This window comes from Drosophila willistoni, assembly GCF_018902025.1.
Source record: "Drosophila willistoni isolate 14030-0811.24 chromosome 2L unlocalized genomic scaffold, UCI_dwil_1.1 Seg72.1, whole genome shotgun sequence".
Classification (NCBI taxonomy): domain Eukaryota; kingdom Metazoa; phylum Arthropoda; class Insecta; order Diptera; family Drosophilidae; genus Drosophila; species Drosophila willistoni.
The window spans coordinates 3,970,393-3,987,270 of NW_025814049.1; the positions used below are offsets into that span (position 1 = coordinate 3,970,393).

The 16,878-nt window shown below is 33.0% G+C and overlaps 1 protein-coding gene across 2 annotated transcripts in view; it reads left to right on the forward strand.

The window, feature by feature from the left end:
- Window positions 1–14,784, forward strand: part of LOC6646254 (bromodomain-containing protein DDB_G0270170) — a 42,576-nt gene extending 27,792 nt beyond the window's left edge. For both annotated transcript variants that reach the window (XM_023177839.2, XM_047010415.1), the window contains exons 3-5: window positions 8,247–8,365; window positions 12,014–13,427; window positions 13,909–14,784. In XM_023177839.2, coding sequence (XP_023033607.1) covers window positions 8,247–8,365; window positions 12,014–13,427; window positions 13,909–14,627 — 2,252 coding nt within the window. In that variant the 3' untranslated portion in view covers window positions 14,628–14,784. The remainder of the gene's footprint in view (window positions 1–8,246; window positions 8,366–12,013; window positions 13,428–13,908) is intronic.
- Window positions 14,785–16,878: the final 2,094 nt, after the last annotated feature.

Below are 16,878 nucleotides of genomic sequence, written 5' to 3' on the forward strand. Positions count from 1 at the left end.
TATGGCCATTCGCATTGATAAATGACTGAGAAGCGAAGAGAGCAAAGTTTTACATATTCATTTTGTTTACAATGCACAACACACACACACACAGACACATGATGAATACACAGACAAAGGAGATGTGGTTTATGGCAATTGTTGATTTTATTCAACAACAAAGTAAGCTATTCCAAATGCGATTATTAAAGCCCCACAAAGTTCAAACTCAACATTGGATCAACAAATTTTTGGTATTACATAAATTGAAATTGACTCAACATAACGTTGATCAACACTGCAACACCCAAGTGTTAGCATGATCGTAAAAAAAAGGTGTCACAGTACATAAAATGATCTGCATAACAAACTTCTCCCCAAGCCTTTCTGACACATTTTTAAAATGTGTCACATACTTAATAATTTTCACAGATTGCATAACTAGGCTTCCTCTATGATTCAAGCAGATAGTAAATAGATCATAAAACTATATTTTCCTATATTGACTTGAATGATTTCTCATTGTCTCTGGGCTAAATGCTACAGATTCTCACTTAAGTTTTGTCTATGATTCAACTGATTGCATATGATCCAATACTTAATCTATCATGTTTCATTTTTTATATTGTCCATAGGGTTAAATATATTATAGATAATAGCCTAGTTTATTCTGCGATGTAAAAGTATTAAAAAAAATGACTATACAAAACTGTATTTCCAAAAGTAATTTTAAGGGCTTTAATCTTTATGAATAATTCTTTACGAATAATGGGCTTTTGAAAATTCCTCAAAAAATAACAAACTTCCTTTAACTAATTAGAATAGTATTTACTTTAATTCATAAAAATTTGATATCTATACTAAAACTCTTTCAGTATTTTCTTGTAGCTAACTACGTACATTTCAGTTACTTTGACATCGAAATTCTTTACAGTCTTCAGGTCAAAAATTTATATCCTTATTTTAAAGCCTTTGCTTCATAGGAACAGTTCATGAAATGTTAATAAACATATTATTTAAAAATTATATTAAAATATTCCAATAAATAGTGTAAATCGAAGTTAATAATTTTTTGATAATTTCAAAATTACTAGTCATACATAAATATGGAGATATTTTCAATCAATGAAATCAATTTTTATGATTTACATTAAAGTCTGACTTGATAAAAAAGAAAATGTAATATAATAAATAATGTAAATAAATAAATCAAATTTTTGATGTTGAATATTTCCAAACTAATATTGTTAGAGACTCAAAAATGTTAAGAGTTTGACCAAATAAGCATAGAAAATCAAGATACAGTCATAGATTTCAATATTAAACTAATCACCTAAATACATGAAGGACATTACTATAATTTATTTATCTAGCCAACTAAAGTAATTGCTTTACCAATTTTCCTTAATTTGGCCTAGAAGGCTAATGAGTTTTTAATTAATTTCCCTTTGGCTACGATTAGTTTGCAAAATATTTGCAACATTTTGAGCTCCATATTGATTGAATAAATATTTCATTTGCACTTGATTGAAATGGTAACCTTAAATTTCATATAGATACATACATACTTGGAGTTCTTGATTTTATCTCTGTGAGAAATTCATTTGCTTAACCTAAATTTGAAAGAACAACAAATGCATTTTAAGTCAATTCACATTTTATAGACTCACAGACACACACACACACACACACGTAACGAATTGATATGAACAAATTCTTTAAATGGTTTTCAAACAAACTAACATATAAATATAATTTTTATCTAAGAAACATTTTTTTTTTATATAGTACATAAATTATTACTTTTTTTTATAATTTTAATTGCGTTTTATTTGTTTTGCGTTTTTATGGTGAAAAAAAAAAATGAAGAAAATAAACGAAAACCATATTGAAGAAAAAGAAGAAAGAAATTCAATCAGCGCAACATAAATTATAAAGTCAACGTCATTTGACCCAGAAATGTGGCAAAGTAGAAGAGGGCGACGAGTCTAATAAAAAAACAGATTTTTCTTTTTTGCTCCAAAGTGTCAAACACACCCACAACATTTAGAAGAGAGCCCATCCCCCCTGACTCCCTCTCTCTGTCTCTCTCTCTTATTTGGTGGGGGCGACAAATCGTGCGCTAATTAACTCATTGACACTGTGGCCCTGTCCCTGGGCATGGGCATGGGCATGGACTATGGGCTCTGGGCCCTGGGTCTCCAATTTGTGTGGCGTCACTGCTGGAAGAATCGTGCGTAAAAGTTGAGTATGCTCCACATTAAATGGCGCTAATTTTGTGGCATTCAATGGAGTCGAAGTTGAAGTCAGAGTTGTTGTTGTTGCTGGAATAGGAGTCACTGTCTGAGTCGGCATCGGCATCGACATCATCATCGGGCGTGCCAATGCAATTAGCATTAGTTGGAAACCTCAGGCAAAACTGATAAATGGCCGAAGTTGAAGTCAAAGTCGAATAGCAACGGCAAGTGCAATGGCTTTTGAGTTTGTTTTCCTTTTGCCCAATGCAGCATCGTCAAACGACGCCAACATCAACATCAACATTGAGATGGGCATCGGCAACGGCAATGGCCTGGCCTGGCTCGGCTTACAAAACAAACCATGCCATCCCCCCCATCCCAGGTTCCGCGCTGGCCGTGGGCCAAAGAGACGAACAAATAAAACGGTTTTTTTCCAGGAAACGTGACAAAACGTCAATAAGTGCAGCCCGAGAGTGAGTGAGTAGTTGCAACAACTATGACGATAGCAGACGACGGAATTGGGATGGGGATGGAGATGGCAGATGCCGATGGTGATGGCGATACCATCGACTAGTTACCATGGGGGGACACACATACCATGTGACAAATCGTATGCAAAGGCAATTACTTCACCCCCTCTCCAACAATCCATCCCATCCATCCATCCATCCCTTGGACCACCTAGCCCTTGTAATCTAAAACGTCTCACTTATGTAGCTAAAATTGCCAATGAGCACAAGAAGAACGGGTGACAGTGGTGACGGGCGACGGTTGAAGTTCCAAGTCCGTTTCCGGGAATGCAGTCATCGAAGTCTTTGGCAGTCGAGACAACATTCCGGGAATCCTCCAACTAAGCCAATGCCCTCACTTGTGATTCTCGCTAAGGATTTGCCCCCGTCCCCCAATCCAAAGCTGAGTGAAAGTAAAGCTGGAAAAGTAGTTAAGATATGATGCCCCATTTGATTATCATAATATGGAGATCGATAAGCTGCGATTTATGCATGCATATTAGCACGCCCACCAAAGTTTAGATTTCAGTTTTAGTTATCGTTGTGTTTTTTTTTTTTAAAGGTAGAGTATTTTGCCAAAAAAGGGTAAAGTCATTTGGAACTAAACTATGCGACAAAATATCTAATCGAATCAAGTTCAAAATGGCATTTAAATCAGTCAGTTCTAAAAATACTTATTAAATTTTTATTACAGATAAAAATTGTATTTTAAGTGATCTAAAAAAATTTGAAAATTTAATAGTTAAATTTGAAGTTTGATCTAAACGAAAATCAAATCATTATCGTCTTGAACTTTTATGGATTTTATCGATTTGTTTGTGACTTCAAATCGAAGGCTTTGCATAAATTTGATTCTACGTTAAATTTCCAGGTTCAGTAAATTAAACTTTTCATCAATTTCCATTAAGACCCTTCACAAGCCAACTTAATCAAAGCCAAGGCTAAATTGAGGTCAATTTTAGAAGACAATTTGAAAAATCTTTCTCCTTTGAAATTGAGGAACGTTATATCAATATAAAGATACTTAATTGGCCAAAATGTAATTTTAAAGTACCCTAAAATATGTTATAAATAACAAATCGTGCATAAAGATACTAAACTGACCAAAATATAATTTTAAAGTTCCTAAAATTTGCTATAAATGGCAAATCGTGCATAAAGCATGCCCAAAGTGTAGAAATTGAAGCCGAATCTTTTTCAAGCTGTAAGAGAAACTTGCCCATTGACTGACAACACAAGACCTTAATTTAAAGAGTATTCAAGAAACGGTGCTTGGTTTTAAGTCAGTCTAGCCCTCTGGCTTTTGCTTTATTTGGTAACATTCCATAATTCAAATGGGGGCGAATGAAGATGCTTATCAAAGCTGATGGACTAAACTCAACTGACCAAACTGATGACGTTGTTGGCCATGATTGTAAAGCACACACACTCTAACACACACACACACACACACACACACTCTAACACCGCTATCAGCTCGAACTGATCGTAAAATATTTGTAGTTTTTTTTTTGGTATTTCCTACATGTGCCGCAATTACCAAAAAGCATTTTGACGCCCCAGCTTTGAATTTGGGATCTTGAATTTGTATTTTTTGTTTTTGTTTTTTTTGGATTCGGTTTCGGTTTTGTTATTTTATTTTGAATTTTGTTCATGCTGTGCAGTTTAGCATTTTATGATTTTTTAATTTTATGTTGATGAAGCTCATTGCTTGCATATTTGATTAACATTGTTCGTTGTTAAGTTTTTTTCTTCTTCTGTTTTTTTGTGGTTTCTCATCAATTTTTATAGTTTGTTTGGTTGTTTTTTGTTGTTATTGTTATTGTTTTGTTCTTTCTTGGATGTTGATGATGAGGCTCGTTTATATATTGTTTTTGTATCATTTGTTACCATTTCTGTTTAAAAGTTATGACATTAGTTATCAACTTTTTGGAATCTTTGCGGCCAAAGCCGGCCAGCTGTTCGTTTTAGCTAATGAGCAAAAAAAAAAAATCAACTTGTCTTCGATTCAGGGGAATCGATGAAGAAAAACTTTTGCCAATTTATTGGGGTCTTAGGTATGACGCAAATTCGATGACGACAAACAGCAAATTGTCTTTTATTTACCCCTCATAAATATATCAATGGAATGGCAATTTTACAATGGAAAAATTTAATTTATCTATAATTATGTGCATTCTTTTGCTAATCAATTAATCAAAGTTGATAGCAAAGAAATTTTTATAACCTTGCACTTACAACTATATAGGTAATAGATATCATTATTCGAATTCTTTTGAAAAATACTTAGATAATGACATGTGATTTTGTTTAATTACTGTCATCGAAAAAATATTTCGGATACGATTTTTATGGCCTTAATAAAACAGTTTGGGTATATACTTCAAAGTAAATATTAGATACATATTTAAGATTTTTATCTATAATTCTATAGGGAGATATGTTTTACTTAAGTGCAACATAATTAATGTAAAATCGAATGTACATTATCTCAAATTATACTAACTTAAATTATATAAAACTAAAGAAATAAATCTTGTGAATGCTAACCTTAGATTAAGTAAATTTTACAAACGAAAATCTAAAACATTACAAGGCTTTCTAATCCTTCGTTTACATAGTTCTTAAAAAACATACCAATTTTCTTTATCTTGACTATCTTCTAACAACTAGAAGTTTATATACTAAATATATGAACTAAAGATATTAAAAAACGATTGATCAGCTTTTTCGTTAGCAATTTATATATAATTTTATTTCTTTATTTAAGACCTTCATGGTCTTCCACTTTTTTTTTTTTGAGGAATGTGTAAGTCAAATATAAATGGTATATATTTCTTAAATATCATATTTGCTAAAGATACTCTACATATAGTAGATGGCTTTTCGGATCCACAAATTTAGAGTGTTTAGAGTAGTATAAAATATATATCTGAGCAAACATTTGCACATTTTTAGGAACTTAAATTGAAATTGGACTCTCTAACTTTAACATACATATATGTACATATACATATATTGGTATCTTGTATAAAATATTATACAAAATATTGTTTAAAATATTTTATAAAATTAGATATTCATTTTTTTGTTTGCTCTTGACGAAACAGAGAAAAAAATTATTATATGACATATGTTATACATATCAAAATCTTGAACCGCTTAACAAAAAAACACATAAATATGCTGATATACACCTCAAGAAGTGTTCATTACCTAAGCCAATGTCCATTTATAATAATCAAACTTCAAATATTAGGTTCTTCTTATATACGAACCGCAAGTCTTTAATAATTTCTATTGACATTTTCGGGAAAGGGTATTGAAGAACAGCCTTCAAATCGCATAAGAGAGATTTTACCTTTTAGATAGATAAGATCTTAGAACGCCTTTTGAATTGCCCTCGACTAATGTTTTATTTTGCCATATTTATGGTGATGCATTTTTAAGTTTAGACCCAAAACAAGAATTCCACTCATACACACACACACGCATACCATGACTAATAACTTAATTAGAAACACACACAGAAAGACAGAGGGAGGGAGATACAAAAAGATACTTTTAAAAACTTAATAACTTGTGCATCTAAAAATGCGACCCGATCGAAGTTTTTTTTGTTGGTTTTTATTGAGTGAAAAACAAACTCCATTGGAAGTGGAGGAGAAAAGTCTCTAAAATATCTTACGATCGAGCGATGCTAATAAAAATTCCACAGCCCAAAATGCGTTTTATGTGAGACTTTTTTGTGGTAAATATGCCTAGATTTGGTTGAGCATTAAAAATAAACATTTGGTTTTGCCGTCTGCTGAGAAAACGTTGAAGTTGGGGTAGGGTAACCTTAGAGGGCATTCAGTAGGTTAATCGGTTTTACTCCAAAAAAACAATCTTTTGGAAATGGCAACCAAAGAAATGCATGTGACTAGAAGTGTTGATGGGAAAGTGTTCTATAATTTATGCTATAAAACATTAAGCAGGACTTGAAGGGGACGTTATATGACTTTTCAATAAGAAAGATTCAAATAATTAAAGGTCTGAGATTGATGCGTATATTCCTTCAAATAAGTATATACAAAGTTTATACTCTTATTCCGATCAAAGTTCAATGATATCTACTATATCTTATCGCAGACTGCATTTCTATTACTCGTTTTCGACCGCAATAACCACTACCGTTGCATACATGTGGCACAATTGCTCATCATGGATGGAGTCAGTGACAAAACTTCCTTCTACCATTATGGGGGAGAGGCGAGAGAGAGAGAGAGGAGGGTGGTGGTGGAAAAAGGCAAACATGGCAAAATACATTGCTCATGCAGCAACAACAATCATAATAGCCAACGGCAACGGCAACTTTTTGCCTCATGCTAAGGAAAACAAACAGACGAGAGACGAGTAAAGGAGTGAGAGTCAGTGTAGAGTCGATAGCCAAGTGCACTCACAAGTGCAAACTTCAGTATGCTGCCCCACCACACCCTTCCCCACTTCTCTCCTCCTCCTCTTCCCCCTCCTCACCACCATCCATCTCTCCAATGTGTCACTAAACTAATGAAATCAATAAGTTATGCCAACGGACCACATGAATCACAACAACAATAACAATAAAAGCAACAACTGCCATAGAAAGGAGCTAGACCCTTAGCCCAGGCCCAGAGTGGAACTGGAGTGGAGTGGAGTGGATTGGCTAGCTGGTTGGTTGCTGCCTCTCGTGGCCAAAGGTGTGAAGCGCACAAAAGTCACTCGAACGACTTGGCCCCTAGCTCTAGCTTATGAAATATGAGTAGCTCCACACATCGAGCGATGAGGGGCAAAAGGCAAGTTTTGCCAAGAATTTCTGTGCATAAATTTAATTACTGAGACGAAGATGAGAGACTGTGGCGGCGAGGGTGCAGATGGGTGTAGGGGAGGAGCAGACGGCGACAAAGCTGAACCCAGCCCAGACCCAGGCCGAGTCACCTATCAATCTAACTCGAGTGGCTTTTCTCTTTATGTTGCTTTTCTTTGGCTTTTCAAGTGCTTTACTTATTAGTGACTTTTGTGGCCATCTCTTCCAACTCCCTCTACCATCATCCATCTCTCTCTCTTTCTCTGTGAAATGCTGAAGTTCAATAGCCTGACGGGACCAGAGATAGATAGAAATACATTTGCATCTACATTGTTAGTTTATAATTAGCGTTGAGGTTGGAGGTGAAGGGTGTTGGCGGAGCAGCCAAAAGAAAAGCCAAATACGAAGAGATTGTAAAGAAACTAAACCCACCCACTTGACTTGGGGTTTTAATGCATTTCCTTAATTTTCGGTTTCGATCATTCAATCAATCAATCGTTGTGCCACGTGTGCTAGGTTAAAGATCAATATACATAAATTCTAATTGATATTACCTATCGGCTATAGTTTATATATTTGCATTTAATTAACAGAGAAAATATGTTTTCATCTAACAAATATTTGCCTAATAAAAACAGAACAAAAACTTGTCTCAATGACTAATCAACGTAATTGCAAAATTTCTTTTCGTTACAGAAAATATAACGATAGTCGGCCTCCCGGATTATGTGAACAACGAATTCAAAATAGCTTTGTACGCAAAAGAAACGCAAAGATATTTGTGTTTCAACGACAATTGGAGATTAGTTGGCATGGTGAGTTCAGTTAGATGTAAGAAGAAACTAACATTTTTAGTTTTGTGGGTCAACAAAAAGGGTAATCATAATTTAGAAAGTGATTCATGACAAAGTCAAAGTCCTCAAACTTTGTTGAAAGTTATTTTAATGTAAATAAATAGCTAGAAAGTACTTTCATATGGTTTATCTTTGGTTATTTAGCAGTGAATGCATTATGAAAATTAGTGTGGCTGCACTTTCCAAAAGAAAATATACCAAAAGCTCTTGCTTTTGCAATTTGTGTTAATTGAGTTTTAAGCGCAAAAAAAAGCAAATGTCTTTATAAATTCATTTCTTTATGTTAATTTCATACCATTTACTTTTCACTATTAATAATGACATTTCTCTAAATAATGACATTTCGCTTTTGAAGAAAATGCAAAAAGTCTGGCTGCAATTTTACCATAGCAGAATACCAAAAGATAACATAAAAACAACATTGAACTTAACTATTGATCTATCGCTTGGATTCAAAGTCCATTTGCATGGGTAACCATTAATCCTTCCTTATAAACTGGTTATTAAAAAAAAAGTGTGGCTGCATTTTACCAAACAAGAAATACCAAGAAAAGATGAGAAAAAGGATGCCATAAAAGTTTTTGAATACTTTGAAAAGTTCTCTTCACAGAACGAGTGGAAGGGGATTTCCATACATTTAGCTCTTAGAAAAAAGCGCTCAAACAATAAGATGAAAGCGAAAAATTCTCCATAAATTAATCAGAGATACAACAAAAAGATAAACTTTTATGGTTACTTTTATGGCACTTCTTTATGGCAATAACAATAATTATATGCTTTATACTTAACCAAGGCCCGCTGTATGAGTATGTAACAATTATTATTATTATTATTTATTTTTTTGTTTCGTTTTTGTTTTTTTTTTTTTTGTTGTCTTTTCTGATTGCATTTGCCTTAGCATTTGTACTTGAAAAAGCCGCTGCGTTGTTGTTGTTATTGTGGTTTGGTGGTTGGTGTTTTTCCTCAATTTTTTTATGCAAACTAACTGTACAAACACTATAATTTATGACATGTTCCACATAATGGTTTTCTATGCAAACGATCATTTAAAAACGACAATAACAATTGCAAAAAGTTTAGCCCAAATTGCATAAATTACGAACAAGAAAACCAAAACTCATTTTTGTAAAACTTTTTTTTTTGTTTTTTTTTTAAACCTGTTAAATATTTGTTTCACAGTTGCACCAATTCTGTCAGCAAAAAAAAAAGGAAAACATTAATTTATTTATTACAATTTTGGTGTCTGTGTGTGTGTGTGTGTGCAATTATGGAAGAATTGGAATATTGTTGGCCTGATTAACGCGTCGTATGCGTGATATTTGCTTACCGCTTTTTTTTGTGTGCTTTTTGATCTGGGTGTGTTTCCCCTCCTAGCTGGCAATTGCAACTGGTTGCCTGGTTTGCATCAAAATGAAATGAAAATCTCACAATTTGAGAGACATTGTAACAGTTTCTAGATAATTTCAATGTCGAATTCAATGTGTGTGTGTTTGTATCACTCATTCAGTCAATGGGCAATTGGTATTGACATCATAAAGAATCATTAGTTATTTGCACAGTTCGATATGTCTAATCAAAACAACCAATCAAATGACGAAATGACGTGGCATTTCCCACACACACACAGACAGAGACACAAATATTTCAATGTCCTTTTATGCATTAAGAATACAGTTATTGTTATTAGTTTGCTTAATCACCCTCTAACCCCTTCCTTTTCCCCAACTCGCTCCTCAATTCAATTGAATCAACAAAAACAATCTCTAAGGTCACAAACTTGCACTTGTAATAAATCCATGTTGAATTAAAGTGCAAATAGTTGCGGTGATTTTTTTTTCCACCCTCCTTCCCCCAAGGTTGCATTTGGTCATAATCTATCGAGTATGTATTTAGTTAGAATTTTTAAACGAAGGCTAAACTTACTTACTATGTACCTACTTATGTTTGGTTATTACTTTTACTCTGAATTAAAAATCACCAGGAGGTGATATAATTAGATCCACACTCCATCAACTGACATTTCATCATTTCTACTTCCATCACTTGTCCACTTGAATGTCGTTTGAGAGAAACTGCTTAAAAATAGCAATTAAAATGCTAAAAATATATATATATATAACAAACAAACGAATCCACAACTCGTGTCAAAAAGTGAGTCGAAGTACTCAACTAAATATGGCAAAATTTCAATAATACTTCATCTGCGTCATTTGCAACACTTTGATATTTGAATTCTGACTATAAGATAGTTTCTATACACTCTTTGTTATTTTGATAATGTTAATCATTAAGTTTCTAAATACATATGTGAATGAAATTAATTAGACAAACTTTTTTTAGATGGATCATGTCTTTCTATAAACTTCAGTCAGACTATATGTAAGACTACAAGTTTCATATCAAAAATAGCCTAAATAGTAATTTAATGGCTTATATTAGAAGAAATATAGATATAGTATTCATAAAAAAATGATATAGAAAATGATATAGTAAATCGTCTTCACTTGATATTAGAAATTAAATCTCAATTAAAGTCTAACCGCTTAAAACCTAAAATAAGGGGGACAAATTTATTTAGAAACAAGCTTTTGTTTCTAGCAAAAGAACATATAAATTTTAATTATGACTAATTTATTTTAAATTCAAAACAGAAAAGAGAAGAAGCAGAAAAACTTGCTTAAGAAAAAGATTTTAGAGAAGAATTAAAAGGGTTTTGTTTACTTAGCCAACTTTTTCCCCTTAATCATTTTTGGCTTAAATTATAGTTTATATACAATGTATGAAAAAGTTTTTAAAGATTTTCATAACTTAATATTCTTAAGTATATCCTTAAACAACTAAAAGTCTAGTTAACTAAACTAAGCAAAAACAAAAACTACACGATTAAGTCAATAAAGTGTGTTAGTCGTGTACTTTTTGCATTTGCTTAGTCATTAAAATACCTAAAGATTTTTTTGTTTCCTACTGACCAAAGTGCATATACCCGATGAGTAAGTGTATAGAAAACGTGTTCGATCTATTTTTGATATTACTTGAGATGGTGTAGCTGATAGCAATTACAACTTTTTAAACTGTTGAGAGCAAAAACTCATCATTCTATTGACCAAATAAACAATCTATTGAAAACAGAAGCAAAATGAACTATTAACTGCCCACAGAAGTTTCAACTGAAATAGAGCATGACTCTAGAATAAAAAGCTTTCATAATTAAAGTTAAAAATATTGTAAAAAAGACAAAATTTGCTGACATTTGATTATAAAAGATTCCATTTTCAAAATCGGCTTAAACTCTTTGATAACTAATATGCCTCATCTGTTAACTTCTTCTAAAGCAGAAAGCGGCGTTTCATTTGACTCTTGCTTGGGAATTTCAAGTGTTTTATAAATAAACACATACTACCAAACACACACACACACGTGCCCAACGATGTCGTCGTTTGGTGATTTCTTAACCCAATCACTTGATGGAGGGAGTGGTGGAGTGGGGGAAAAACAAAGTCAAGATGTTGTACCGTAGCGGAAATGCGACTCATAAATTGCATTTCCAAAATAAGAAGAGAGTTTTCACTTTAAACTCATGAAATGAATTTCTATTTGATCTCATTGCAGAGGGAACTTCGAGCTACCTGCTATTTCAACGAGACCATCGTGCACGGTTATTTCGTGTTCCGTTCCGTTGTCGATCTGCAGCGACGTGTCGGCTTCACGCATCGAGGTAAACCCGTTGGGCCCAAGAAGAGTGTCAATGATGCCTGCTATATGTTTAATAAAATCGATGCCGAGCAGTTTTTCCATCAGCATACGTTACCAAAATGGCGCGAAATGGCCGCTATGATGGCCAATAATCACACGAGCAGCAACAACAACAACAACAATAAAAATAATAATAATGGCAGTCGAAAGTCAGCCAATTCGCGCAACAAAAACAATCGCCACAAATCGAATAACCAAAATCAAAAGTTGCAACTGCAACAGGAGCATCATGGCCATAATAATAATAATAATTCTAATAATAATATAAATGATAGTAGTAATAGTTTAAGTAGCACTAACAAAAAGCAATTAGCATTAAATCGACAGCAGCAACATCAGGTGCGTCATCATCATAATGATCCTTCGCTGCTGGCACGACGGCAGCAACATGAAAAGAAACAAAAGCGACGCAAGCAGCAACAACAGCATAAGCAACAACAGCAGCAACAACAACAACGAGTATCAGCTAGTCCAACGAAACAACTGACTGCAACAACAAGAAAAAACATACCATCAACAACAACAACAACAACAGCAACAACAACAAAAACCACTACCACAACAGACACATCAACGACAGCAACAAAATTGTCAACAACAACTTTGCCAACGAAACGCAAAGGTAGGCGAAGAAAGGGCCGCAAACAGAAGCAACAACAACAACAGCTAGTCAATACGGCAACAACATTACCCAATGATGCTATATTTAGCACCATCAGCAGCAGCAGCAGCAGCAGCACGGGCTATGAGGATGTCAATAGCAGCAGCAGCAGCACAAGCCTTGATCCTTGGTCCACCTGGTCAACAGTTGATAGCTTTACACCAGATGTTTCTGAGATGACCAGCACCTCCAGTAGCAGCAGCAGCAGCAGCAGCGCCAACTATGATGCCTGGTCCACATTTATAAGTGAACTAGAAGCCGAAGCCGAAGCCTCATCATCATCTGCAGCTTTAACAACAACAGCAACAACTGATATAAACTACAACAGCAACAATGAAACCGAGCCGCTACAATATGAGGCAGAACTAGTTGAAGATGGCGAATCTACTATAGATTATGAAACCAAAGCAACATCACAGGCTGAAACAGATACAGAAAGAGAAACAGCAGCAACGCAACAGCCATCAACAGCAACATCACCAATGGCAACAGCGGCAACAACTACCTCTCAATTGGCAAGTTCGACAAACTATTTATCCACGCCCATGTTCCGAAATTCTAACAAAGAGAACACAGTATTGCCGGACTATGAAAATGCGATACATTTGCGTAAGTTTCAAAATATTTCAACATTGATTTGGCCTCTTTATGTTTTTGAGTTCTTTTTTTAAAACAGTTTTTTGAGTCCTTTTGGAAACACAATGAAAAGTTGATCAATTTTTTAACTACTCGAAACTAAGTTTGTCTAACATTTTTATCTAATTCAGTTGCAAAAACTTTCACTAAAGATATTAAATTAGAAGACATAAGTATAAATCAAATTACTGTCCTTAAAAAAATTGCTGCAGTTGGGTAGAAACATAAAGTATTTCGATAAGTTCATTCTCAAAACTCAAACCTTTCTTATTTTTCGACTTTGCATTGGAATATTTCAAAATGGGTTATCGATAAATACAAAATTTATTTATATTAGTTTAATTTGATGGACTCTTAATGAAATGAATTGCAGGCCTGAATATTTATTTCAATGTGAAACTTAAACAAACTTTTACTAATTTTTCTAAAATATTTCTCTCATTATTATCTTTAGCTGCTACAACAACAACAACAGCAACCTCTCAGTTGGTGATGGAGCAGACACCACTGCAATATAATTTAGCTGAAACAACAGCAAATAAATTGGCTACAACAGCAACAACAATAACAACAATGACTGATTTAAAAACAAGCAGACATTTGGCTGAAACACAAACAAAACCAACAACACCAGCAACTACAACAACACAACACCAAAATATTGATCCCAGTTTAATAGATACATTATTCAGTGTATATAAGAATATAAATACAAATCTAAATAATATATTAAACGAAGCACCAGCAACAGCAGCAGCAACACCAACAGTTGGCCAAATAGCAACAGCAACATCTACCCAAACAGCGGCAGCAGCAACAACAACGACAAAGAAATCTTTACGGAAATCCACACAGAAATTGCTGGCCACTCCGTATCATCAATTGACTTATGTGCGTAATAAAGCAGGTGATATTGATATCGATAATCTGGACAATATAAGTGTATATCCCGATATATACGATGGCGATTTAGATGCAAAAAATGCCACCATCAGCAGTAGCAGCAGCAACAGTCCAATTCACAGCAACAACAGTCGATGGACATTTGTTAGCGGTTACTTGGCCACTTCGCCTACAATGGTATTGCCTGAATCCATACGTCTTGGCCATATTAAGCTTAAGAATGAGCAACGTCTCCTAACCAAAATGAAGAAACGTCGACGATTTGCGTAGTAGATGGAAGACAATCCCCGGCAGGACACCCTCTCAACAGAATCATCCCTCCCCTCTCTTAACCAACCCAAAGCAATACTTAATATACAAACCTATACTCAATAAAGTTTTTTCAACAACAACAACAACAACAAAAAAACAAGCAGAAAGAATTTATAAATGCAAAAATAAATTAAAATTTATAATGAACTGATACATATACACACACACACAAACACACACACACACACATGCATACATACATACATCTACATACATACATATACACTCTATATTGAGAAAGAGTTTGAGTTTGCTTACTATATATGGTACCTCAACTCAGAGTCAGAATTTAATACTAAAAAGAAAAAGAACAGAAATATATAAAAAAAATAAATCTAACAATTTTTGGAAAAACAGGCACGACGCCTAAAAGCACGCAACGAAAATTGACACAACAAAAAAAACCATCAAATCATTATCATCAACATTATTATCATGATCATCATTATCTTAATCATGCAAGACAAAGACGATAATGAAGATGAACTCGCAGAACTGCTACATAGTTAATAAATGAATAAAAAAACGACAATAACATTTTTTAAATAACTACGAGTATGTGCTAAAAGAAAAACCAAAAACAAAAACAAAACAAAAACCCAACCTAACAAATTGTTAACGAAATTTTCAAGTTTCCAGGCACTGAAAGTAAAAAATCAAAAAACGAAAACGAAATGGCATTAATAAAGTAGCAACAAAAAGAAAACCAAACAATTTTTGATTTACGAAATTTAACGAAAACCAATTACAATTTATTAGCAATGAGAATATATAAATAAAACAAAAAAACAATATATATATATATATATATATATGCATATATATTTTCAAAATTTTATAACGAACAAAAACCAAGAAAGGGGCAAATTAGTAAACAAATTGAAACGAAAAAAAAAAAAATGATAATGAAAAATGTTTTTTAAATTCATATGCAACAAAAACCAAAACAATGAAAAAAAAAACAAAATGAATGAACAACAAATTCGCACAGCAAAGACACTTCCAATAAAAAAAAAACCAAATACCAACTTTAATTATAATAAACAACAAGAAAAGAATTAAGCAATTTTAATAGGCACAAGTGTGGAGTGAAGTGGATTGAAAAATTAAACAAATTAAACCGAATTTTTGTATGAGGGCAGAAAACTTAGAAGGGGCAACCAGAAATTTGTGTCGAAATTTGGAATTCGAAACTTTTGAAATTTGTAATAGAATATAGGAAAAAAATGTATGTGTACATATCTATAATTATATATGTATGTATATACATATATACGAGGATCATTCCATAAGTTTCTCAATGATCACATTCGGCCAGAATCTTTACAAACTTTTGACTTTAAATTGTTTCTTGGATAGGCAAGTTATTCGACGATTGAAGAAAGGACTTTTTAACAAAGATTTTATTTGAATTATTTTCGATCTACGTACAAAAAACAAAGTTTAGTTATTTTCAGGCATTTTACAATTGACGATTTTACTTTTATTTTTCAGAGCAAATATAGAGGGGGGAAATCTCCAGGGGATTAAAGACGAGAATAAAGGAATCATATAGAATTAATCAATAGGAAGAAGGACTGTAGCATTAATCTTTGCCAGCAGGGTGTTATATAATTTTTTTTTTTTTTTGATTTGTTAATCAAATGAACTAATGAGTTTTTAATTGGATTACAGAGGTATTCCCCGATTTGTAGCTATAAATTTCACTGTGAATTGCAGATAGATGGGAATAAAAGGAGTCATCTAGGAGAAGGAAAATTAGTTTTACTTTTAGACAGATTCGAGGATGTTAATTGGTCTATTAAAGCGGTAGTTTCCTTCGTTATTAATCCCATTCCTCTCAAACTAAAAGATAGATCATCTAACTTCTCTGGAATGATCCTCGTATATATTTATAAATATATATATATATATATATACAAATATATTTATTGTACATGTACTGCAAGGAAACACCAAACAAAATTCACACTGAATAAATAAACGTTATATTTATTAATAAAATATGAGAAAACTAACAACAAAAATTACAAAATGCAAGTCAAGTAAATCAAAACAAAACAAAAAAACTGCTGCTTTTCTACATAGAAGTATATATTTATATATATTTACATAACATATATGTATATGAAATATCAAAATAATTGTTTCACATATATGTATTATATATATATAAATATGTACACTTAAAATTAAAGAAAAATAAAAA